The sequence below is a fragment of the Lolium rigidum genome, chromosome 7 (assembly GCF_022539505.1).
Source record: "Lolium rigidum isolate FL_2022 chromosome 7, APGP_CSIRO_Lrig_0.1, whole genome shotgun sequence".
In the NCBI taxonomy this organism is placed as follows: Eukaryota; Viridiplantae; Streptophyta; class Magnoliopsida; order Poales; family Poaceae; genus Lolium; species Lolium rigidum.
In genome coordinates, this window is record NC_061514.1 from 339,476,071 (window position 1) to 339,502,503 (window position 26,433).

Here is a 26,433-nt window from a genome sequence, read left to right on the forward strand (position 1 = left end):
CTCGTGCGCAAATTAGGGATTGTGTTCGGGCTGCGTTCGGTTCGCTCCGTCGGCCCCTACAAATACAGGCCGACGGAGCGAACCGAACGCAGCCCGAAAAATATGTTCGGTTTTGGACCGTATATGGGCTCTGATCGGCGCCGTTTTTCGCCCCGAACCCGTAAAACAGCGGTTATTTTTCGGTTCCGGACCTTTTACGGGCTCTGTTAGCGATGCTCTAAACCCATGTAATCTTGGACCTCCCACCGCTAGAGTCTTCCATCAAAGTTAAAACTTCTTTAGCATCAGTTTCAAACTCCACTTTTGGGTACTGCCCACTGAAAATTTCCCTTTCATGTGTTCACCATGCATTTTGCTGTCCTTGTCTCCATTGGAAATTTCCCTTCGATATTGCTTTCACAAAACTTAGTCGCGATTTGCGTTCATCCAGAGCCGGGTAAGATAGACAGGAAAACAGGGACCGGCCGTAGGTAACGAAAGACCTGGGAATTTGTTGGTGATGGGGATATGCGTCCCGATGGAGGAGACTCCCGCGGCCAGGGAGGAGGCCACGTACGGTGTGGCAGTCTCACCTCTCCTCACTGGTCGTCGCTGGGTAGTTTGTGGATGAACAAGAGAACACGATCGTGCAACCATCACCAATCCCCTGAGATCAAAGCATATGCATGCATGTGGAAACTCAAGAGTATTCTCCACTGTTGATTCCAGCTCTGAATATTCTACTGTTGAAAAAACAAATGTTGACGTGTGCAAAAGCTAGCATTCGAGGAATGCGCGCAGTGCACTTTTCCTTCTTAACGCATTGGAGAAGACGACGAGAGACGGAAGCACGAGCTACAAAGGAAACGTGACGAATCGTCTGGAATGGCGACATGCATGAGTTTTATCGCGACTCATCTATCACAAGCTAGGATTCCATGACTCGGTCTACTGCAACATGGGTATATAATGCAGTGCCTAGCTGAACACACAACACACAGCCACATAGATTTCCCAGTGCATCCCTAAGCTGAGCACACAACACACACGAGCCACCAATCATGGAGCAAGCAACGTACTACCTCAGTCTCTTCTTGGCTCTTCTCCTCCCCTCTTCCTCCACAAGCTCATTAGGAAGCGCGACGGCGGGAGGCTGCCGCCTGGCCCCTGGTGCCTGCCGGTCATCGGCAGCCTGCACCATCTTGCTGGTAAGCCGCTCATCCACCGAGCCCTGGCGGACATAGCGCGCCGGCTGGATAACGCGCCCCTCGTGTACCTCAAGCTCGGCGAGGTGCCCGTCGTCGTGGTCTCGTCCCACGACGCCGCGCGCGAGGTCATGAAGACGCAGGACGTCACGTTTGCGACGCGCCCATGTAACCCGACCACCAAGATCATCATGTCCGACGGGGTGGGGGTGGCCTTCGCTCCCTACGGTGACCACTGGCGGCAGCTCCGCAAGATCTGCATCATGGAGCTTCTCAGCGCCCGCCGGGTGCAGTCCTTCCGGCATGTCCGGGAGGAGGAGGTCGGGCGCCTACTCACCGCCATCGCTGCGGCGCCACCTGGCGAGACCTTCAACGTCAGTCAGGGCCTCGCCGTGCTCATCACCGACTCCACCATACGTGCCATGGTCGGGGACAGGTTCAATAGGCGGGACGAGTTTCTGGAGAACCTCCGGGGCGGGGTCAAGCTCCTCTCCGGGTTCAACCTTGTCGACTTGTTCCCCTCCTCCAGGCTCGCCAGGTTCCTCACCAACTCGTCTCGGCTGGCGTGGGAGAACCACACCAAAAGCTTCGAGCTTATTGACTACGCCATGAAGCAACACGAGGAGCTCAAGGCCACCGCCGCGTCCAACGGTAATGTGAAGGACGAGGAGAAAGAGGACCTACTAGACGTGCTCCTCAGGATACACAAGGAAGGTAGCCACGACGTGCCTTTTACCATGGGATCCATCAAATCTCTTATCGTCGTAAGTATACCATACCAATAACTTTTACAGCGCACACACACGTGGATATATGTTTTTTTGATATATGTCCCTTTGTTTTTCTTTCATCTTCCTAATTTTTTGTTTGTTTGAGTCTGCCTTTGTGTAGGACCTGTTTAGTGCTGGGAGCGAGACATCCGCGACAACGCTCCAATGGGCCATGTCGGAGCTCATGAGGAACCCCAACGTGATGAGGAAAGCACAAGCCGAAGTACGAGAAAATATCAAAGGTAAGCCAAACGTCACCGAGGATGACTTGGCAGACCTCAAGTACTTGAGACTCGTCATCAAGGAGACACTTAGGTTGCATCCGTCTGTGCCCTTGCTTCTCCCGCGCGAGTCCACCGAGACATCCAAAGTCCTAGGGTATGATGTTCCCAAAGGAACCACTGTATTCGTGAACACATGGGCAATCTGTAGAGACCCCAAGTATTGGGACGCCGCCGAGGAGTTCAAGCCAGAGCGGTTTGAGTCCGGCTCCGTCGATTTCAAGGGAACCAACTTCGAGTACACACCTTTCGGGGCAGACCGAAGGATATGTCCTGGAATGTTATTTGCCCAGTCTATCATGGAGCTCGCCCTCGCGGCTCTTCTCTACCACTTCGACTGGGAGCTTCCCCATGGGGTTAAGCCAGAAGAGCTTGACATGACAGAGCAAATGGGCCTCGCCGTCGGTCGGAAGAATGACCTATATCTGTTTGCCAAGACCAAGGTTCCACTTGATGGCGCAATTTAGCGACTTCAAACATCACTCAATGGTTCTGACCAAGGTCGGAAGATGGGCCAGATCAAAGGGGTCACAGTTGTGCATATATATGGCAGTTATAAAACTCAATGATACATTTGTCATTGGAAATAACTAGTTCTAGTTTCTTAAAGGCTAATTTTATTTGTTTATTTAAAGACTACTTTAGTTTGGCAACAATTTGTGGATTCGTATCAACTTATATAACTCAATAAAATACTACTATTTTATTTTCATGTGCCATGACATCTATATCTATCTATATCTATATCTATACCTACTAATAAAGGAAGTAAGGTTTCTTCCTAATTTTTTCATCCGTTTTATTAGTACCCTTATTAGTCGAGTCAAAATTACTTATACTGCCACCCCTTATACAACTGCTTTATGTTCTGCAAGGCCGAGACGTCCTCGTTCGCGCCCTTATGGCAACACAGTTGTGGCGGGGGTGGAGTTCCTGTTGCAAAGCCAGGCGCCACCACGGTGTTGGGCACTCCATCTCCTACCTTAGACGCTGCAAGGACATCATCATTATAAGTGTGACGCTACAATTGTACATATGTTTTGCTACAGTTGTGTTCAGTTTTTGCTAATGTAATTTGCTATGATGTCTCTGGCGGATATCTCCGGCAAAAATGGTTTTGCTACAATTGTTTTATGTTTTTGCTATAATAGTACAAAATTCTTGTTACGAGGTTTCCGGCGAGAGTCTCCGGTGAAATCAGTTTTGCTACAACTATTCTATGTTTTTTGCTACAGTTGTACAAAATAGTTGCTATGAGGTCTCTAGTGAGAGCCTCCAGCCAGGTCTCTCGGGATGTGTCCGATGATGTCCCTGATACGCTCGGTTTTACTACAATAACACAATTTTTTGCTATGAGATATCCGGCGAGGTCTCCGGCACGGCGTCTATTTCTTTTATTTTACGGACGAACCTTTTTTTTTTTGCTATATAGAAACAAAAGTGGGAGTTTTTTTTTACTGCGAGTAGAAGCGAAAGCATCATTTGAGGCAAAAGTGGACAGAGTAGTAAATCCGACGGCCCAAAACAATTCGATTGGACGGGTGTGAACCAACAGCGGCGCCAGGAAATTGCTGTGGGTATTCCCACCAGCCAAAAAAAATTCTCAAAGCAAACAAAAACAGGAGCAAACACTGTGAACCCGGAGCTAGGGAATCTAATTCCCAAGTGAGGCTCAGCAACATTCTTTAATTTATGGCGTGATAATCACCCTACACAATGGCAACGGGAACAATGAGGATCGTACAAAGGGTACAAATTGGCACATGGCATAGCGTAACTTCTAACGGACATGCCAACATGCTCCTTAATTTTGATTTTGTCCACTAACCTTTTCAGAGTTAATTAGATTTGATGTGTCAAGTGCCAACAGGGTAGTACACCTTTCACTAGGTTGTACTTTTCCTTAGCTACTAATTAAGTTGACCGTACCATGGTATCTTCCCGCCGGCGTCCTGGAAGAAGGCGGCCACCGCAGCCCACTCCTGCAGCAGCTTCTCCTCAACTCCGTCCTTGCAAAGCGCCGGGAAGAAGAGCCAGAACGACGTGGCCGTGACGAAGAGCCCTACCAGCACCGTCGCCACGGGCCGCGGCGGCGCCGGCCACCCACGCGCCGCCCACCGCCGCGCGCACCACCCCTCGAGAACGCAGCAAACGCCGTGGAGCAGGAAGAAGGCAGCCATCATGCCGTCGGACCGCCACTGCAGGCTGAGGTAGTACACCATGGCCTCGTGCATGAGCGCGGATACGGCGAAGGTGGCCAGGACGGCGGCGGGGACCCCGGCGAGCGCGCGGACGGGGTCGTAGACGGACGGCCGGAGGATGGCAGAAACCATGAGGTTCCACCGGCGGCCCCAGAAGTCCCGCAGCGAGGACGCCAGGTACGGCCGGTCGAACTGCGGCTCCGCCTCCATGCCGAGCGCGGCGGCGGCGGCCGCGATGCAGGGGAGGAGGAGGTCCAGGAAGCAGTAGGTGTGGACGCCGTACAGGGCTAGGCGCGCGTAGAGGTGCAGGCGGTGGTTGAGCTGGTACAGCCGGACCACGGCGGCTACGACGGCCACCTTCACCGCGCAAGAAACGAGGGACACCGGCTTGGCCTTGTTGGATGATGCTGGGGCGAGCTTGACGGGGAGCAAGGCGGTGAAGAGGAACGGCAGCACGGGAAGGGCGGGGTCGAGCGGGCCGCGGCCGACGGCGAGGAGGGCGAGCTTGAAGGTGCCTAGCCAGGCCAGGAAGAAGGCGGCGAGGCCCCGGACGATGGCGGAGGAGGGGAAGGCCAGGGGCGCGGCGACGAGGAGCGGGAACAGCGGGAGGAGGGCGATGAGGCGCGGGAGTCCAGGGCGGAGGAGCGACGACGACGGCCACGCGTATAGCGCGGCGGCCGTGACCGCGCGCAGTAATTGTTTCCTTTGGGAATGCAAAAGACGTCGCGGAGAATCACGCGAGCCACGACATGCCGAAAAGTCAGTCCACTCCCCAAAACAAGTCCACCCGGCCGCTCGTTGCCAAATCAAGGATTGACTCTTTTTTTCTTTCTTTCTTTTTGCTCCCGGGAAAGCAAGGATTGACTGATTGAGTACAACTTTTTTCGTATCGGTCCAGCAAAACAAATTATACGGAAGCATCAGATTGCGTACGCGCACGTCCGTACCGTACGTAAGCGATCGCTCCCTCCCACGAACCAGTCTGCCAAACCAAAAACCAAACCAAGATCGGATCGCATTCCATCCAATCTTCCTCGTTCCTTGGCTTTTAGTATTTCCTCGCCACCGACTGGCCAACCCCGGCCCACGACTCTTTCGCATTGATTCTTCACAAAACACGGAGCGCGCGTCTCAAAAGTAGGCAAGCACGCGCGGCTCCTTCCTCCTCTCCGCTGGAATAGCCAGCCGGAGATGGAGAGGAGAAGGCGTCGGAGTACATAGCAGTAGTACTAGGATTAGGTTATGGTCCTTAGTGGCATATGGCGTGCATGCCGGTATAGAGGTGGCGGATCCCATCGGCTGGATCTGGCACTACATCGTCTTCTTTCTCGACCTCACGGAGCTCCGGCGGTCGGAGCCAAAGGTGTGGCGGCGGAGGGAGATGAAGATCTCCGTAAATAAAGCCATTTCTCGCGGATCTGGTAGTTGGCGATGCAGCGGTGGCCTCCTCCTCTCTGTTCATCATGGTGGTGAGAGAGAAGAGGGTTGGCTACTTGCTGCTCGTGGTTGGCTCCCGCATTTGCAGCATGGAAGCTCGCCGACTTCTACTCGGAGGTACTTCACGGCGCCGTTGTCGCCGTATCATATGGCTGAAAGGAAGCCCCTCCATCGGAGGATTATCACGGCGCCATTGTCGCCGTATTTCACGGCTGAAAGGCGGCCCCTCCACCCTCGTGTGACGGCGACATGCTGTCCTCAAGGCAGCAGCAACCCCGTCAAGCGTTCGTGCCGACTCGGAGGCTCTCCAGTTTCGTCGGAGTTGGCTCCCACCTCTGTGACCCAAGTGGTCCCGTCCCCGGCGGCGTAGAGGTTGACTCCGACGAGCTTCGTCGCGGTGAAGAAGGAGCTGGACCTGATCGCTTTTCCTTGTTTTATTCTAGGGTCCTCAGTGCAAGTTGTAAGGGCCAGCTTGTAATTTGCTTGCTTCCTTTAGGCCTTATCTGTAAAATGTACTCCACCGCTGAAGAAATGAAGCCGTAGGTCCTTCGGGACCTTTCCTGTTAAAAAAAAACTTTTGATTTGGATCACGTCACGGCCCACATTTTCTTCGGACAGTGGTTGATTTTAAATTGCTCTTGTGGCTTTACAATATTAATTACGACAGTTTGCTGTTTCCGCTTGTTTACGTAGCTCTGCATGCTTTGGAATTATGTTTCCCGCTCGTGTTGCAGCGTACACAAATGCTCACATATACTACGTAGCTCTACACGCCTAGATTCCATGTATGTATGCCTGTATTTTTCTTCTCCACAAACTGCACACCCGATTTCAATTTTGAAGTGCAATTTCAATTCCAAAATACCCGCCACTATGTACTTGCTCTTCTTCGCCATCTCTCAACTCGCCCTCCCGAACTTGTAGCCTCGACTGGCGCGGTCTAGTCTTGCCGGTCGGTGGCCGTGGCTCTCTACCCATTGGCTACTGTCGTGCCTAGACGCCTCCGCTCCATGCACAATCTCAACTTCATAATCACGAGGTTTCCGACATTTCGGAAATTAGGCACATGCCAGATGTCTGGATCATATATATACTTTTTTTTGTTACGTTTCATGCTTTCAAGAACCGTCGAGGACATCTACCTCAACAAGTTCGTGCTCCTTCTACTACCACAAATTAGTGGTACAATGCAATCTTAATTATCAGCTACTTTTACAATTGTGTTAAGATTTACACATGTTTGTCCTTTATTCACGTGTAGTGGGTCTTGTTTCGACTCTGAGGGTACTAGCTAATTTGTGTTGCCAATGGGTCCTCACGAAGCAATAATCCATGGTTGTAGGTTTTAAGTATTTTGTGTTTTTTCATGTTCCTCAAAGTTGTATTTTGTTCATCAAGAAATTTGAATATTTTGTGTATTGTTTACCCTATGATTTCTATGCATTTGTGTGTTAAAAGAATTTCCCCAAAAATGGTCGCTCGACAAACCAAAATTCCCGAGTCCGCCACTGCCCGTGAGTGGGAAGCCAGGTTGGAAAAAGCACTAGGCGTAAGCAAGGTGGTTGGCATCCGCCTAGTGGCGCCTATAGGCAGTGCTTAAGCGTTTGTAGGTGCGATCTAGACAGACATACATTTTTTTATTCTGATATCCTAATAAATTTTAAGTCTGAGAAACCCTTCGAACGAGCTTTTGAACGCCTCTAAGATTTCACAAGTTAAGGTTCGAGAAAAAAACATTAATGGAGAATCTCCAGGCAGCTGGAACTCCTAGGACACCATCGCAATGACGAGACGACACATAAAATTGTAGTTAAAACCTATCATTTCATTCATAAAAATGAAAACAAGGGGCCACAAAATAGTGCCACATAGGCATCTAAAATGAGCGGGAAAAAGTCAAAATGACTTGTGCCTTTTATCTCCGTCGACCTAGTACTCTTGTCTAGCTGGAAACCGGACTTGGAAAACATGATCGTGAGAAACCATGCACATGATATAGCCATTATGTTATGACGATCTTAGCGTGTGCTTCTTGCTATGGAACCCATGCACCACGTGGTCTGACCATAGCCAGTAACATGCATATGTATACGTACGCTAGTCACCAGCCCAAGCCAACAATGTCAAAGCATCTATCTATTCATTCTATTCAAGGAGGAAACTTTTGATTTAAAATGCAACCCTAGTTGCAAGCTTTTAAAAATAGGAATTTTCAAAAAATTCCACATGTATGGCAAGTTTTAAAATATTTCTTTTTCATAAGCACGCCAAACAAATGGCACCAACGAGTCTCAAGCCACGTCGTCACACCCAACATGAATCAAGTCTACTTCAACTCATGCGTACAATGCGCCAGCACCCCCTACCATTAATATTGTCCTACCAACCGACAAGGCTAATCCACTCCGTCGTCACGTCTATTTTGACGAAGCAATACCAACCCTTGATGGGTGCCGACGGTTCGAAGAAAATCCATGCATCAATGATTTTTTATTTTACTTGTAGGAACCTCTAGTTTAGAAAAATTAGTCTCTCCGATCCATAACATATTATGGATTAGAGGGAGTAGTAATTTATAGCATACAACAACATCAAAGCGTTATTCCAAAGCAAATTTGGGTAGGCTAGATATGAAACCCCACACAAATAAAATGAAACCAAAACACTGAGAGATCAAAAAATACAGGTAAACTAAGATTCCGACACATGGATTATTGATCTACATGCGGTCCTATCGAGCTAAAAACTTTAAAACATTCATATTCATGAAGTCTATTTTTACCGCCCCGCCCATGTAAACTTTGGCCGTGCTCTACCCCTTCTTGTATCTTCCATACTCTTTAGAATTCCTTAGTCGGTGTAAGACTAGCTTCTCTTCGACCGGTACCACCCCTAGCCTACCCCGTATTACGTCATTCCTAATCCGGTCCTTTCATGTATGGCCACACATCCACTATAGCATGTGCATCTACCCAACACTCATTTGCTGGATGTGTTGTATTTTAGTGGGTCAAGATTGTGCTCCTTATAGCATCGCTGGTCTGATTGTCGACCTAACAAAACTTATTTTTACCTTTTGTGGAACCTTCTTGTCACATAGGATGCTAGATGCTTATCGTCTCTTCATCCATCCCACCTTGATCATGTGCCAAACATCATCATCGATATCACCAATGCTTTGCAACATTGATCGTTGGAATATGTCCCTCTTAGACACTATTTGTGCATGTAATCTAACATCTCCATCTTTGCACTATCTTAACACCACTAAAATCGCATCGCAGGTACTTGGTCTTGGTCGTACTAATTATAAACCCTTTGATTCCAAAGTCTGTCTCCATATAGTTCGAACTTCCTATTTACTCTAACTCTAGTATGATCCACTATTACCAAATCATCATCAAAGAGCATACACCAAGTATATCCTTGGTTGCCTCATTCATCACTAAGAAAAACATGTATGGGCTCATGGCTGATCCTTGATATATATAGTCATATCGTATAATTAGAAAGGTACCACTCTCACTATCACATGCGCGAACACTTGTCACAACGTTATCGCACATATCTCTTATGATAGTAATATACTTTGTAGATTGTAGGAATGTGTTATCTTTAAAATAGAAGGTTGTAGCCCTACCTAAAAAACAACTATACCAGGAGACAAAAAACAACAAGCATACAAGAATGAAAAGAAACACAGCTTGAGTTTCGTGTCCGTTGTCTAACCTTCCGATCCGACTGAAGAGGCACCGAAGCTGGTGAAGAGGACCACCAAGGAGAACTCCTGAGGCCACGCAAAAATCCAAGAACCATCCGCTTCTACCTTTGCAGAAAGCTCCTTGCTTTCACGACCCGGATCGAAAGACGCCAGACCTTTCATAGGTAGACCGCTCTCCCTGAGCACGCATGAATATCGGAAGTCACTGCCGAGGAGAAGGACTCCAAGCACTCTCCTCGCCGCGCCGCCACCCGCGAACATCACCGCCACATGCAACCCACACCACAACACACCAGGCCAAGCTGCCATGAGCAGGCACGGACACCGCCTACCAACCGCCGTCGAGCTCGTCCACCCATATCAGCTATCTCAGAACGGCACCTCCATCGAGGGAACGACACCAGAGCGTCGCCGCCGTCCAAACCGAAGTTTTGGGCTTTTACCCGAGATAGGAAGATTAGGGAGGGAGGGTATACAACCTCGATGTCACCTTCAAGAAGTTGAACAACAGCGTCGGCAGTGTCGTCGACCTCATGGTCGTCACCGTCAGCCAAGGGTTCCCCCCGGTTCAGAGCCCACCGCCGACCAACCTCACCAAACCACCGGAGGGAGTCTAGGGCCAGGGAGGTGGGAGGAGCACCACAGGGAGGAACAACACCCGTCCAGATCTGATGCTGGAGGCCCGACGAGGCGACCTCCGCACCAGGCCTGCGCCCGCCGCCCCTTCGCCGTACACACGACCGAAGAGCGCAGACCGCAACACTGGCGATGCGCGATTTAGGGTTTCCCCCCGGTCACCTGGAGGGGCGACGCGAGGGAGAGAGAGGGGGCCGGAATGTGTTATCTTTGTCGGTCACGTTATCAACATAATATAAATATGCAACACATAAATTGTATCATTAAGAAGTAGAACATCTAAACTTTTTAACGATATACATGTTTTGTAATATATGCTTTGTACTATTATATTTGTGAAATTTACGACCTGGAGGTGTGAGGCCAACCTTATCATCATAACCAACTTAGGCCTTGTTCGGCACACAGGGTTTGCAGGGGATTAGAGTGTATTTTTTTCTGGGCCAGCCTAATATCTCCTCAAACATCAGTTGTACTGTTCGGTAGACCGGGTTTGGAGCGGTTTAAACGGATCTAGTTCCAAATATTCCCACAAAACTCGCCAATACACGTGAGAAACGAAACGCTAGGGGGCCCTCGCGTTTTTTCTGCCGAGCTTTCTGCCACAGATCGTTAATGAATGGCCTACGAGGGATCAGCAATTCCCACCGTATGGGTAGGTTAGGAATTTTCGCGCGAGCTTGCTGTCAAAGGCGAGCGGATTTGGCGCTAATTTTTCCTTGTTTCTGATGACTAGCTGTTTCTCAAAACCTGCCAATACTCTCAGAATCACGTGTTTGTACCCAAAACGCTCGGTAAAATACACGTTGATCCCCGCGTGCCGAACAAAGCCTTAGGAGTGGTATTTTATAGGCTCGGGTTTTGGAGATATCACGCGAAAACAACAAACTCGCGTGAAGCCTATTTGTTGAGTTACCTCTCACGATTTCTTGACACCTCGCGTGAAACTCGAAAAATCATCTTATTAATTAACGGAACCGACGCCTCGCGTGAAGCGAATGATTATAGCCGGTGTCGCCTCGCATCACCTGGCCGGAGCCAATCAAACCTGCGCCGCCGCCTCCCCAAGCCCTCCGTCGACCTCGCCTGCCGGAGCTGGAAGCTGTGGCCAATCAAACCTGCGCCGCCGCCTCCCCAAGCCCTCCGTCGACCTCGCCTGCCGGAGCTGGAAGCTGTGGCCAATCAAACCTGCGCCGCCGCCTCGCCTCGTCTCCCCATGCCCTCCGTCGACCTCATCTGCCGGCGCGGGAGGAGCACTCCGCCGGCGCCTGCTGCCGGGATGACCCCGCCATCGCCATGCTGCACGCCCTCCCTCACCACGCACGCCCTGCCCCGGGACGTCGCCGTAAGTCCAGGTACGACCAACCAAAACCAGAGACCTAATCCTCTTCCCCCCCACCCACACCCACCAGTTCAACAAGATTAAGCACTGCATTTTTTCGAGGGTTGTTCTGATTTGGGTCAGTGAATCTAACGATTTGGGGATTAATATATACGCGATGTGGAATCAAGTCGGTTCATGTTCACCTTGTCTGCTTCCCCATCAAATGTTTCCCCAAATCCTAACAATAATAATCTGGTCGAAATTGGAAATCAGTTTCCTGACAAGGTTTATCTTCCTGTTGATATCCAAGTATAGATTAAGTGATGCCTTCTGTGGGTTAAATCAAAATTTATTATGAAAGATTGCCATGGCTATATTGTCAAACATCGTGTGATTTGGTTTCCCTGACTGAACTAGTGTATCAAGTTGGTAGCTTGATGCCTAATTATCGTTCAATTTTATAGGCTGCAGTTATGCGTTGATGAAGGAGAGCATGAATGCCCACATAAGTGTTTGGGAGTATTAATTCTTCTGACCTTGAAGAAGCATCAAGACAACAATGTCACAAGCAGCTCCGAGACAACATCGCATTCCTCGGCGGGCCACCACACCCATGCCCTTCGTCGGCGCAGCATGGGTTCTGCTCCTTCTCCCCGGCCAACTCTGGTCGCCGTCCGAGCTCTAGGTATGCGTTTTCCCCGTACCTGCTCTCCCAGTTCAACTCCAACTCTTCTTCCCGAATTTGACAGAACAAATCGTTTCTTTTTTACTAGCCGGAGGAGGAGTCCCGGATAAATCCGTGGAGATAGCTCACTCAGTAGTACGCCAGGCGCTCAAACACATGCCCTCAGCGACGTTGTCATCAGGTCTCCTCCAGCTCTGGGTTCCCTGCACCACGAACGCATCAGGCCCGTTTTAGAATCAGGGATTATGAATTGTGTGTCAGTGTCTTGTTGTTTCCCTGCTCAGCGGTGTGTCTTTTTAATTAACTTGCATGGACAAATGGCATGATGGGATTTGAGCTTTGAGCTAGCAAATAAACTAGTACTCTACCAAAAGTTGGAGTAGTGGAGAATTAAGATCAATCCATGGGAGTCCCATACCTACATGGAATGGTTGCACGTTCAATTTTAATTTGTTCAGTGTTGTGCGCGAGCACTTCTTTCCTTCAGTTAGCGCTGAAATTATGTCCCTAATCTCTGAATATTGCTTGAGCTCGGTTTAGTGTTTCTCCTGTCCTATTTAGAGTTTAGTAGCACATGGTGTTTTCTTTAGAAAAAAGATGCTGATCAAGATTCTTGTTTACTCCTGTGTTTTGTTGCTGTTTGTTTAAAATTCAGTTTAGTTTTGTATATGCAAGCAGTTCAACTTGTTGTGCTTTAGTACTGATCGCCTAAGCTCCGTGAATTAAGTCTATATACCTTCATGCTAGATTGGTGAACATCAATATGGTTCAGGGTAACAGTGTGTTCTTGATGCCCTGTCATTTGTCTCGCTGATTTGATCTGTCGAAAAGTTCTGAAGGGGCAAAGATGGATTATTAGTCTTTCTGTTAACTCCTCATATGTAATGCCTCTAATGTTTTTTCATTTTCTTTTCAGGTCTCATATATCTAAGATATACATGTCTAATAGTCTACTAGGAAGCATGGCAGCCTGCCAACATGTGGTGGTGACGTAGCACAAGTGACCGGCTGGACCATGCTCCACCGGCTGCCACCCATGCGTAGGTGCACGAGGGAGTTGAAGCCTGAGATAGAGAGGTTTAGAGGGAGGAGATGAGCGGCTGGCGACCACGTACAACTGCACTCTGGCCCGCGTCACCACCTCGCCATGCACCCTCCTGCTCGGGCCTCCCCGCCGCCCAGACCAACAAGATGCGACAGTGCTGCCCGTACCCTTCTCCCTGGTCAGTTCCATCGCTGGCGCCTGCTGCGGGGTGAGGCTGCCATGCTGCACGCCCTGCTCCAGGACATTGCCGTACCTCCAGGTATGCCGAACCAAAACCCCATATTAATTATTTGTAGGGTTCATATATGCACGACGTGGAATCATGGTGGTTCATGTGTTCAACTTCTAGTCAACCAACGTGTTCGCCTTGTCTGCACTCCCATCAATGTTCACCTTGTCTGCATTTCCATCAATGTTCCCTTTTGATGTCAAACTATTGTTTAAGATGATATTAACCATTTGCCTTCAGTGGGTTAAATCAAAATTTATTATGATCCTGTTTGAAAAGAGTGTCATGGTTATGTTGTCAACATTGTGTGATTCTGTTTCACTCATTGGATGAACTAGTAGTATATAAAAAGTTGGTAGCTTGTTGGCTAATTATTGTTCAAATTTTATAGGTTGCAGTTATAGGAGAGGATGCATGCCCAGACAATTGTTTTGGAGCATTCTTCAGACCTTGAAGCAACACCAAGACAACATCGTCACAAGGAGCTTGATTTAGTTTCCCTGAATGGACTAGTGTATCAAGTTGGTAGCTTGATGCCTAATTATTGTTCAATTTTATAGGCTCCAGTTATGTGTTGATGAAGGAGAGCATGCATGCCCAGATAGTTGTTTTGGAGCATTCTCCCCAGCCAACTCTGGTCGCCATCCGAGCTCTAAGTATGTGTTGTGCCCATACCTGCTCTCCAATTTAACTCCAACTCTTCTTCCCAAATTTGACTGAAAAAATCGTTTCCTTTTTTACCAACCGGAGGAGGAGTCCTGGATAAATCGGTGGAGATAGCTCACGCAGAAGTGCGCCGGCCGCTCAAACACATGCCCTCAGCGTCGTCATCGTCAGGTCTCCTCCAGCTCTGGTTTCCCTGCACCATGAACACATCAGGCCTGTTTTATGAATTGTGTGTGAAGTGTCTTGTTGTTTCCCAGCTCAGCGGTGTGTCTTTTTAATTAACTTGCATGGACATATGGCATGATGGGATTTGAGCTTTGAGCTAGCAAATAAACTAGTACTCTGCCAAAAGTTGGAGTAGTGGAGAATTAAGATCAATCGATGGGAGTCCCATACCTACACGGAATGGTTGCCCGTCAATTTTCATTTGTTCAGTGTTATGCGTGAGCACTTCTTTCCTTCAGTTAGCGCACAAATTATGTCCCTTATCTCTGAATATAGCTTGAGCTCGGTTTAGTGTTTCTCCTGTCCTCTTTAGAGTTCAGTAGCACATGGTGTTTTCTTTAGAAAAAAGATGCTGATCAAGATTCTTGCTTACTCTTCTGTTTTGTTCCTGTTTGTTTAAAATTCAGTTCAATTTTGTATATGGAAGCAGTTGAACTTGTTGTGCTTTAGTACTGATCGTCTAAGCCATTCACCGGACCTGTAGTATACAGTTTTCTTAAAAGTCACCTGTATGGTTACAGGTTTGTGTATGTCAAGGAGTTGATTTGGTGCCCTTTCAGTTGACACAGCAATTTGCTGAAACGCTCGGTGCAATTGAATAGCCATTGCAACCAGTAAAACTTTACCTTGGTTTTTGCAAAATGGTCCGTTGGCCTTACAATCCCAAACAGAGGGAGTACTTACTACTAGTACGGCAATTTTCTCTTATTTTGAATGGATTCAAATCTTACGGGATTACCTGCTTTTCTCTTATTTTGAATGGATTCAAATCTTACGGGATTACCTGTGCATCAAATTCTGATGAAATGCGTGCAAATGATCTTAACTAGTACTAAATGGAAATGCCAGAATAGAAGCCCTGTGAGTCATGTTCCTTGATGCTAGATTGGTTAACATTGGTATGGTTCAGGGTGTTTTTGATGCCCTGTCTTTTGTCCCGCTGACACCCAAGAGATCGCAGAAGCACAGACATGCTGCAGGTCTGACCAATTAGATCTGCAGGTAAATATAGTAACTGTTTGATAGGTGCAGAGATGTTCTGATACAGCAAAACGAGATTATATATATAATTCATCTCTTTTGTACATGTGCATAAGAGATGCATGTACAAATGCGTTGCAAAGGTTACCCTACATGGAGATGATATATTTATTGGTATGGCCTATAATATGTGAATAGTATAACACATGCAGTATACTAGCTAGTTTGCTTCTTGATAATGGAAGAATTACTTCCGGCTGGCATTTGCATCTCTGCTAGTTGACTGATGCATTTACTTGCCTTAGATCTGAAACTAGTCATGCGTATGTGATCTGCCTAGGTGCAACGCTGAGACAAAGGCAGCCATGTCGATGCTCATCTGCAATGGGTGTTAGAGCCTCTTTACGTACAACCACAGTGCCACTGGAACTGTCTCAACTCCACAAGAGCAGGTAAAATCATTTCTGGAACTGTCTCACTCATTGGTATAGCTGCTGGATCAATTTTGCTATTTTTTTGTCATCTCAGCTGTTGTGCACCCACATCATGATTTGTAGATGATACTAGATGTGTTTAACACTTGTGTACAGTGAGGAGCGACGACAGGGAGGAAATGGGCGCGACCGAGCAGGAGGTCAAGATGGCTTCCCCAATGTCCATCGAGGCGGCCTCGGCGCTGCCCTTCAGGAGATTGTCAACCTCGCCACCCAAAGGTCCATTTTTTTCTCGAATATGTTCATCACAATCTGTATATTGTTCTCGGTTTGTGGCCTTCTTGGTTTTTCTTACATGTATTGTAGAACGATTAATTTTGTTAAAGCATGCCGTTCTCCTGAATTGGTCTTCCTGTCCTATCAAATTGCAGTAACTTGCCAGGCTGCTAAATAGTACCAGTTGGTGTCGTAGCATGGACCATCCATTAAGTTGTATTAGTGTTTTCAGAACTAGCTGTAGGAAATTCATACTGTAGGAACCAAATGATGCATTTATAGCTTTACTCATTAGGATGAACTGATAAAAGCTTGAAACTAAAGTAGACCAAGCTTGAAACTAAAGTTGGATATTTCTTAACAAGTGATCATGGTTTAATTATCTGCTTCAGTTAATATGGATAGAAACTAACATATTATTACGGACGATAACTCAAATTTTATTTTTATAAAAGGCCAAGGATGGTGAACGTTAATACATTTTGTTGGTGACGATTAATGCAAAGCACATTTATGTATATCAGATCACCTATTGAACGTCATGATTATAATTTTCTGATGTTCTAGGCAATGGACATGATAATATTTGCATTGTTGTATAACAGGATTCTTTTAAAAAGGAACTTCTGTTTATCATGCTTGGTAGTTTCATTATATTGTGGCAATACAGTTCTGGAATTATCATAGCTTTTTTCTTTAAATGAACTGTCTTATGCATCATCGAGTTATGTTGTGTCCATTGATCAATTTTGATCTTTGTGATATATTCACCTATAAACTGTTATCTGCAATTTCAAACATTGTAGAAGGTAGTTGTCTGCAATTTCAGTTGGGTTTTCTTCTCCCATTTGGAATTGGATTGGAATCAGCCCCCTTGTATTTTTATATTATACTCTGAACTTCAGCCTTGAAACATTGTAGAAGGTCGTTGTCTGCAATAGTATACTATTTAGTAGCATCTTATTTGTTTTGATATCATGGTCGTTCACTTGGCAAGGAGAGTTCTCTAGAGATGCGTGTATTCCAGATTCTAGAATAGAAGTCCAAACAGAAACAATTCTGCTGCGTTCCTGCCATGCAATGATCTTACTTGGTGCATGAAATGGCTAGCTGTGGAAGTGTGAACTCCATTTTTGAAGTAAGCATATCCACGGCTATTGCCCTTACTGTGATTTTTCCATTTTTTTTGTGAATTTGCTAGAGTTGCAGTCGAGTGATGAAGGTACAATTGTCATTGTTTCACAAGAGGATCTTACTGATATTCTCGTGCCGAAATAAACTAAGTAACTGTTTAAGGATTGGTTTTTTCTGTATGTCTTTGTGGGCCTTAAGTTCGAGCAAAGAATGAACCATAGATCTTCATGTGCTGTTAGATTTTACATTTGTACATTTAAAGCTCACAAAGCCTCCTTTCCACTGTTCTCTAATATTTGCATTTCGTCCTTTTTGAATTTGGGATTCTTGCAACTTTTATTAAATGTTGAGACGAAAGGAGAAAATGGCTAATAAGCTTGTTTTCTGTTTTGAGTTTGCAAGCACTACACCAGGTTGACAATATTAAATCTGCGAATTGAATGGTCTTTCTCCTTGCTTATCTAATTAATTAGCAAATGCTTATTTAGATGTGTACGATTTCCCTTCTAGACATGGACATGTGGTCTAAATTTCATAAAGGTTGGGGAGCATTTTCAGTTACATATACCATTGAAGATTATCCCAATAATTTATGATTCTTACTTGTATATGTGCAGTTGGAGAGGATCAAAGGCTGAGTGGACACCCCACAGTCACGCCATGGCTGAGTTTCCAGTTAACAGAAACTAAGCATTTGGACCACTCCGGCCTTTTTAGTCTATAGAGGTAGTTCTTCTTTTCCACATATATACGATCTATCACTAAACCTGTTAAGCGTGATACATATACCATTTGTAGTAGTTGAAGAGGTTGCTGTTGCTATAAAAAAATCAATTATGTACCGTTGTCATGTTCTTTCTTGTAAGTTAAATAATTTCCTTGAGAGATATAAGATCCTTATAAGTCTAGAGTTTGTTTCAGTACTATGCAGATCATATTTTCAGAGATCCTCTTATCACCTTTCACTTTTGAATTTTTCAGGCGACATAGGAGCTGTGGTACATGTGTTGAGGCCCTTCCTCGGTCGTTTGACTTGGCCAAGGTGCTGAGGACCGAGGTCCATGCTGATGGCCTCTTAGAGCTTCTTTGCTGCCTGCCACTAGACACCGGGAGAAAGATGGTGGTGGCCGCAGGGAGCATGGGAGCTATGGTGGCAGCTGGACGCTAGGAGCTGTCCGAGGTGGTCGATGCCAAGGAAGAGAATGGCGGCACATGAAAAGAAAGGACATGATTTTGTCGAAAAGGGCGTCCCTATTTTCATCACCTGCTGGTACAATGCGTGAGGGAATGACTTGATCTGGCTGTCCGATTTGTCTCCTTGTCTCAACAGCATGCTCTGCTTCAGCTCGCAGGTTATGACCTCCCTCCTTACTTCTCACTTCTCGCTGGTTTGCTTTGGTCAGTACAATGTGGAAGTGCTTAAACTGCTTATCAGAGATGAAATTGTTTATGCTAGCTGAGATGCATATGGTTTTCCTTTTAGACTTGTGCATTCTTATATAGCTCTGTGATGTTCAATTTTGATGCTGCCATTTTAAAATTGATTGTGGGATTTCCAAGCAGATGGGTCTGTACCGGGAGACATTCATTTGGTTGTGAATACCACTGGTTGGTACTGTGTAGTTTTGATCTTTGATTATCTAGGTCACTCTATAGTTAGATTAGCCCTAATAAGTAGACCCGTAAAAAGAGAATGTAGTTTGTGATTAAAGGTTACTTAGACTAGTCACAATGGGAAGTATCATAGACTAGTATCATACATATGATACTAGTTTATGATACAACACCTCCAATGCATAGTATCATGAATTAGTATCATAGTGACATCCTATTTAATGTTTTGTAGAATCTCAATGCAAATATGTGTACATGATGTGTTTGCCACTAAAATTTCTAGTTTTACGTGCTATGATACTGTATCTACCTATGATACTACTCTCACCTCTCTCCTCATTAATTGATGTGCCACATAAGATTTTTGCCTACATGGCATGCATGATACTACCTATGATACTCCCATTGTGGCTAGTCTTAATAGTCTCTGCAATCAATCGTTTATCTCCTGATGTAGGAGTACTAGTAGGAGTAGTACCTAACAGAGCATCTTGTTGTGGTTTATGTATTACTATTCGTAGACCACACTAGGGAGGCCATCGGTTGCTTCTCTCGATCTGGGCCTGACCTGGGTCGGGTGGGCCATGGCCATGCACCCCCTTCGATCCAATCCCCTTCCACCCATCCCCCCGGCTGTCGCTGGTGGAGGATGACATGCGTGTGAGCATCAAACCTTTTGGGCGATGGCTACTCTAGTCTGCCCCGACGGATCCCGGCGACGGCAGCTGCGGGCTGGCGCGGCAGCATCTGCGCTGGCCGGTGCCCCTTCTCCTGCGACGTTTCTAGGCTTCCCCGAGTGACGGTCTACTCCAGCGACCTCCTTCACCACCTCCGATCTGCCCGTGCATCATCAATGCTCCTTGTTCATGGGTCAGGGCGAAATCCCCGCGCGGCGACAACCTGTGCTGTCAACGGCGACGCTCGAGGTTGCCGTTACCTCTTCGAGGTGTTGGCATGACCCTGACCAGACTTCCTCCTCGAGCATCGGGAAAACCCTAGGTCCGGCCTGCTGGACCGGGCAGCGGCGGCGTCTCAGCACTGTTCCCCTCTTGATGGCCCTGCAAATGTTGAAGTGGAGTACTTGTTGCTGCAGCTGGACGTTGGTGATGCGTGTCTCCAGCATAGACTACTTCAACATTTGCCTGGTACTTCCCCGATGATTGCTACACCAGTTCCAGCTAGGCCCTGCCTCCCACTTGACGACTCTGTTGGCACACGATGGGTGCGAGGTACGTTGGCCTGGGCAGTCTTGGAGCTGCAATTGTCCCTCGAGGTGCCTGGCAACAGTGTCGCTACCTTGTTGTTTCAAGTCTCGATGCCTCACCATTCTTGGTTGTAGGCAACATGGTTTTAAAGGCGTCGCCTAGGCGTCGCCTAAGCGACGCTTAAGCGTCCGAGCGCCCGGAGATGGCAAGGCGTCGTGCTCGCCTTAGGATCTTGTCTAAGGCGTCCAGATTCGCCCTTTGAGGCGTCCAAGTCGTCGCTTAGGCGGGGAAAGCGTCGCTCTGGCCCATTTTGGACGCCATGGACAAGTCAAGCGGAAGCAAAGGAGGCGAGCGGGAACCATGGCGAGAACTCAGAAATTGGCGAGAAATTGGGGGCCAGAGAGAGGGGAAACAGAGGGGAGAGAGAGAGGGGAACAGACCAGTCAAGAATCGAATCGATTGAGAGAGATCTCGTCCTCCATCCTCCTCCGCCGGCCTCCCCTTCTCCGGCCAGCACCCTCCCCTTCACGGACACCGGCGTCCTAGGAGTCTGCAGCACCGCCGGCGAGCGCGTCCGGGCGCCGTGGTGGCTGCCTCTCCGCCCGGCCTCCTCCTCCTCCTCCTCCTTGCCCCATCTCGGATGGCCTCCTCTTCTCTCGGTGGGGGACAGAGAGGTCGAGGTTGAGCTGCGTCCTTGCTCGTCCAGCCCCATCTCGTTGGGCCGGTTGGGCCGGGGATAATTCTTTTTTGCCTTTGAGTATACTGGGCCGGAGCCCTGTCCTTCGCTTCGCTTCGAGCGTTCGACCGAAGGCGTCGCCTTGCAACGCGCCTTGAGCGCCTATGCGTCCAGGCGCACCCCCATCGCCTTGGGACGCCTGGCCGCCTTTAAAACCATGGTAGGCAAGGCTAGGCGAGGCCTAATGTCGCTGTGGTCTGTAGTCGAGGGCACCTCCTTACCAAGTTGCAGTCTTTGGTGAGGAAGGTCGTGTGTGTGTCCCTCCTTCTGGAGGTTGTACCCTTGATGTCTTCTTTCTATTCAATGAAATGAAACGCAAAATCTCTTGCGTTTTCTCGAAAAAAAATCCTTATAAGTCTAGAGTTTGTTTCAGTACCATGCAGATCATATTTTCAAAAATCCTCTTATCATCTTTCACTTTTGAATTTTTCAGGCGACATATAGGAGCTGTGGTACATGTGTTAAGGCCCTTCCTCGGTCGTTTGACTCGGCCAAGGCGATGAGGACCGAGTTCCAGGGTGATGCCCTCTTGGAGCTTCTTTGCTGCCTGCCACTTGACACCAGGAGAAAGATGGTGGCGGCAGCAGGGAGCATGGGAGCTATGGTTGCAGCTGGACTCTAGGAGCTGTCCGATGTGGTCCACGCCAAGGAAGAGAATGGCGGCACACAAAAAGAAAGGACATGAATTTTCCGAAAAGGGCGTCCTATGGTCATCGCCTTCTGGTACAATGCGTGAGGGAATGACTCAAGCTGGCTGTCTGATTTGTCTCCTTCCTTGCCTTAACATCGTGCTTTGCTTCAGGTTGCAGGTTATGACCTCCCTTCTTACTTCTCACTTCTGGCTGGTTTGCTTTGGTTGGTACAACAAACCGGACGTGTTTGTGGAAGTGCTTATCAGAGATGAAATATTTGTTTATGCCTAGCCTTTGTTTCCTTTCTAGGGATGCATTCTTATGCTAGCTGAGATGCATATGGTTTTCCTTTTAGACTAGTGCATTCTTATATAGCTTTGTGATGTTCAATTTTGATGCTGCCATTTTAAAATTGATTGTGGGATTTCTAAGCAGTTGGGTATGTACCTGGAGACATTCATTTGGTTGTGAATATCACTGTATAGTTAGATCAGGCCTAATAAGTAAACCAATAAGAAGAGAATGTAGTTTGTGATTAAAGGTTTCTTAATAGTCTCTGCAATCAATCGTTTATCTCCTGATGTAGGAGTACTAGTAGCAGTAGTACCTAACAGTGCATCTTGTTTTGTTTTATGTATTACTATTCGTAGACCACACCAGGGAGGCCATCGGTTGCTTCTCTGGATCTTTCTATGAAGAATGGTCATCATCATGTTTTTCTATTTGGTTGAGTTTAGATATGTGGCATATGTCATTTTCTTCTGATAAATATGCCCACAAATTAGCCCATGATGTCCAGCTTTATTGAAGAATTGCAGTTTTTAATATTTGGGTTACAAATTTTAATTGAGATCCAAATTTAGAATAACCGTAGTTACCATTAATGAGTATCACTTCTGATGGGGTCTTGCTACTCGTGCCCACCGGCGTTGATGTCGGCAACCTGCTCTGCCTGACCCCCTTCTCCAGATGCTCAAGGTATTCCCTATTCCACTGAAAAATCGGTTCTTTCTTGTCGCATGTTGGGCAGATGTTACAGGTTGCAGTGTTGTAGCTCAGTTCTGGGAGGAAGATGATGGTCTGTTTGTAACATTGAAACACCACCATGATTTTTTTTTGTGTCTTCTAGTAGTTGTCATCATATGAATTCCTTGACATGATGTTTGCTAAGAATATGACGAGCAATATCTGTCTCCTGTGGGATCGTGTTATTTGAGCAACTCATATTTCTGTGTTGGTACAGTCCAAAAATGATACATGAAAACAGAGCTAGGCAGGTTTGTTTGTAGCATCTTGGCATCAATCATACCTATTACTTTTTGTCAGTTCTGTAGATTAGATCAGGACAAGTTCATTGTTCTCCAACGTTATCCAGTTCTTGATCAAGCTTCTGAAACCCATCACATATATTAACACCTGAGCTGATAGCTATGATATTTTTTGTGTAATATATAACTTCCTCAAAGCTGGTACCTGCACTGCTTGTTTTAACGCTTCATATGACTTCCTTTATTTTCACCTCGGATGTTCTAAATTACAACTATATTTCTACTCATTTGCATGATAATTGGCTGATATGGATTGCAAGTGATATTCTTCTCGTCTTTTTTTCTTTTGCTACTATCCTGCTATTTTCAGTTTACCATCTTTGCTTATGCTTATCCAGTTGCCTCATGTGAAGGTGAATCTTTTATTTGGTAGTGTTGTCGTGCAGGTGACAAGGTGAGCTTGTTCAACTGGTGGCAGTCAGAGGCGACGGAGCAGCGCGTATGTTGTTGTTCTCCCCATGAAGATATGATGTGGATCTGGACACTTGAACCGGCCAGCGGGACATGCTTTTATTTGTGATGTTGCAGTGGATTAAGTTCTAGTTAGCTATGCTGGCCTGGAGCATCTTCAACAGTCTGGAGTATTTTACCATTGTGGTGTATAATGTTTTTGCTGAAAGGTTTGTAACAAATAGGTTTTGTTGTGTGATGTTTGCCTTGTCGAGACATGCGATGGCTTATTATTGATGTCCTTAATACAAACAGTTTGGCATTAGCTAGCTTATTGATGTCGTGGACCTGGTGCGTTGGCTCCGTTTTTATTTCTTGAGCTGTGTGCACTTTTGTACTTTGACCAACTGTGTGCACTCAAATTTCGATGAAGTTTAAAATGAATTCTTCCTGGATGCCTAATGTTTCCGTAATGATCCAGACATTGTCCTTGATGCCTGGCGAGGTTGTGACACTAGACAAATGTGAGTCACTTAATTCCGGATGACGTGAATATAATAGTTGAAAGGGAGCAAAAGGTACACACAAATCCGGATTGATGGATTGAGCTAGAGATTTGCAAGAAAAATGAGAAATAGGTCTAAATATAGGTACACACAATTTCTTATTGTCCCTCTGTTTCAAGATTATGTGATTCACATTAATTCTCGAAAAATATAATAGTTGAAAAAGAGCAGTACGGAGATACATTAGGCAAACTAACTAATCCAACTGAGTAATATAGTTGAATAAAGAGCAAGGTGATGGTACGATAAGAAACAAATAAATCCAGCCAGTCCGTGAAATTGATAATACGGATTGATTGATTGAGATAAGAGTGTCAATGAAATTGGTTGATTGATTGATTGAGCTAGAGATTTGCAAAGAAAACGAATAGTAAGTGGAATTGATTAATTGAGCTATAGATCTACAAGCAAACGAACAGTCAGTACATTTATTACGTACAAGTACCCATGAGACTCCAGCATGAATCAATTAATCACACCTCTTACGGGCAACAAGCCATGTCAGCGATCCGTGTGCTTCGTCCATCCCGGCCGTCCGATACATCCATCCCGTGATAACATCTGCTCCTTCCCACACATAGTTCAAACCTTAGTAGTACTATTCTCTTTCTCCTTCCTCTGAATGTAGTTCTATAAGTAGAAGCCCCTTGTCACCCACCGCGTGCGGGGAGCGTGTGTGACTTAGACTTTGACTTTTACTTGTCGAGGAGAGGACAGAGCACTCACCTCTACGGGCGAAGCATGCGGCGGCGATCTGGAGTCTAAACCTTCTTCTCTGGATTCAGCAAGTTATCTTTCCTCTAGATCCCTACATCATGTCGTGGCCTTCTTTGGTGTGCAACAAGGTGAACACTCGAACTGAAGGAGCTTGATTAAGGCCTTCCGCTTCTGGTTGGGACACGCCTGCTTGAGGACGCCTGTGGGGTTCTTCACTCACTGTTTGGTCAGAGGGGTTTGTTGATTTTGGTGCTGCAGCTGGTATGTTTGCTTCCTTCTGGTAGTCGTTCCCTAACTATTAGCTGATGTATCATTAGTTGTTTTTTGTTGCTGCTTGCAATGGAATCAGTACTGCTTCTGGTAGTCATTCTCTCAATAATCGGTTGTTATTTTCTTAAAGAATGTTCACAAAAGAATGTTTACTATGCAGTTCTTTGTTTTGATGTATAGTTTGGTAGCATTCCCTGAAGGCAATTATTTGTGCAGTGTGTCTGACAGGTTTTGCTCGTTTTGTGAATGACAGATGAATTTCGCGTAGTAATATATAGTTCTTTACTGAATCTTTTTCTTATAGTTTGCAATGGACTCCGTACTGCGCTGCCAGATGCATCCTAATGAAAATCGTGATTTGGCTTCCGGTAGAGATGCGCGTTACCGTGAAAGAAAGAGAGGAGGAGAAAATCCATTTAGTACTTCCCTGTTTGCTGGAGCCAACAGACGTGTATATCTTTTAGAGGAGGAGAAAAATGCTTCTATATTATCTCTTCCAATTATAGACCCTTCTCCTACATATATATCTTTTAGAGTGAACTTAGGAGGAATCATGATGAAATAAGTAAAAGTAAATAAAGTAAATGCAAGTAACTAATTTTTTTGTGTTTTTAATATGGCAAACAAGACAGTAAATAAAGTAAAACTAGCAACTAATTTTTTTGTGTTTTGATATAGTGCAGCAAACAAAGAAGTAAATAAAAAGTAAAGCAAGACAAAAAAACAAAGTAAAGAGATTGGAAGTGGAGACTCCCCTTGCAGCGTGTCTTGATCTCCCCGGCAACGGCGCCAGAAAATCTACTGCTGTCCACAACTGGCGCGTGGTTGACGTGGGAGATAGAAATCTCTGTGGTGTAGCTTTTCTTCGTTCCCCGGCAACGGCGCCAGAAAATCTACTTGTTGCGCGTAGTTGACGTATGTCTTTTCCGTTCAACACGCGTCCGTTGGGAACCCCAAGAGGAAGGTGTGATGCGTAAAGCAGTAAGTTTTCCCTCAGTAAGAAACCAAGGTTTATCGAACTAGTAGGAGTCAAGAAGCACGTTGAAGGTTGATGGCGGAGGAGTGTAGTGCGGCGCAACACCAGGGATTCCAGCGCCAACGTGGAACCTGCACAACACGACCAAATTACTTTGCCCCAACGTGACAGTGAGGTTGTCAATCTCACCGGCTTGCTGTAACAAAGGATTAGATGTATAGTGTGGATGATGATGTTTGCAGAGAACAGTAGAGCTAGTATTGCAGTAGATTGTATTCGATGTAAAAGAATGGACCGGGGTCCATAGTTCACTAGTGGTGTCTCTCCCATAAGATAAATAGCATGTTGGGTGAACAAATTACAGTTGGGCAATTGACAAATCAAGAGGGCATGACCATGCACATACATGTTATGATGAGTATTGTGAAATTCAATTGGGCATTACGACAAAGTACATAGACCGCTATCCAGCATGCATCTATGCCTAAAAAGTCCACCTTCAGGTTATCATCCGAACCCCTTCCAGTATTAAGTTGCAAACAACAGACAATTGCATTAAGTATGGTGCGTAATGTAATCAATAAATACATCCTTAGATATAGCATTGATGTTTTATCCCTAGTGGCAACAGCACATCCACAACCTTAGGGGTTGCTGTCACTCCCCCAGATTTAATGGAGACATGAACCCACTATCGAGCATAAATACTCCCTCTTGGAGTTACAAGTATCAACTTGGCCAGAGCCTCTACTAGCAACGGAGAGCATGCA

The 26,433-nt window shown here is 46.4% G+C and overlaps 2 protein-coding genes and 1 pseudogene across 3 annotated transcripts; 2 read left to right on the plus strand and 1 right to left on the minus strand.

Annotated features, from left to right (window-relative positions):
* Window positions 1–1,040: 1,040 nt before the first annotated feature.
* LOC124676253 lies at window positions 1,041–2,810 on the plus strand (annotated as a pseudogene).
* Window positions 2,811–3,965: 1,155 nt separating this feature from the next.
* Window positions 3,966–9,855, minus strand: LOC124673527 (acyl-CoA--sterol O-acyltransferase 1-like). Its single transcript, XM_047209591.1, has 3 exons — window positions 9,603–9,855; window positions 5,415–5,418; window positions 3,966–5,139 (listed from the first exon to the last, which is right to left on the minus strand). Exons 1-3 carry the CDS (start codon window positions 9,853–9,855, stop codon window positions 4,146–4,148), a joined length of 1,251 nt encoding a protein of 416 aa, XP_047065547.1. The 3' UTR covers window positions 3,966–4,145.
* A 1,619-nt stretch (window positions 9,856–11,474) lies between these two features.
* Window positions 11,475–23,477, plus strand: LOC124673775. Of its 2 annotated transcripts, XM_047209815.1 has the most exons (12): window positions 11,475–11,585; window positions 12,019–12,239; window positions 12,328–12,420; window positions 13,156–13,543; window positions 14,074–14,169; window positions 14,261–14,350; window positions 15,726–15,837; window positions 15,976–16,098; window positions 17,847–17,886; window positions 17,950–17,955; window positions 18,211–18,581; window positions 21,218–23,477. In XM_047209815.1, exons 4-11 carry the CDS (start codon window positions 13,387–13,389, stop codon window positions 18,217–18,219), a joined length of 633 nt encoding a protein of 210 aa, XP_047065771.1. In that variant the 5' UTR covers window positions 11,475–11,585; window positions 12,019–12,239; window positions 12,328–12,420; window positions 13,156–13,386; the 3' UTR covers window positions 18,220–18,581; window positions 21,218–23,477. The 2 variants fall into 2 exon arrangements, 1 of the variants encoding a protein (XP_047065771.1); XR_006992816.1 differs by lacking the exons at window positions 11,475–11,585; window positions 12,019–12,239; window positions 12,328–12,420; ... (2 more) ...; window positions 14,261–14,350; window positions 15,726–15,837 and having other exon boundaries at window positions 16,015–16,098; window positions 17,847–17,955; window positions 21,218–21,507; window positions 21,587–23,477.
* The last annotated feature ends 2,956 nt before the right edge of the window (window positions 23,478–26,433 follow it).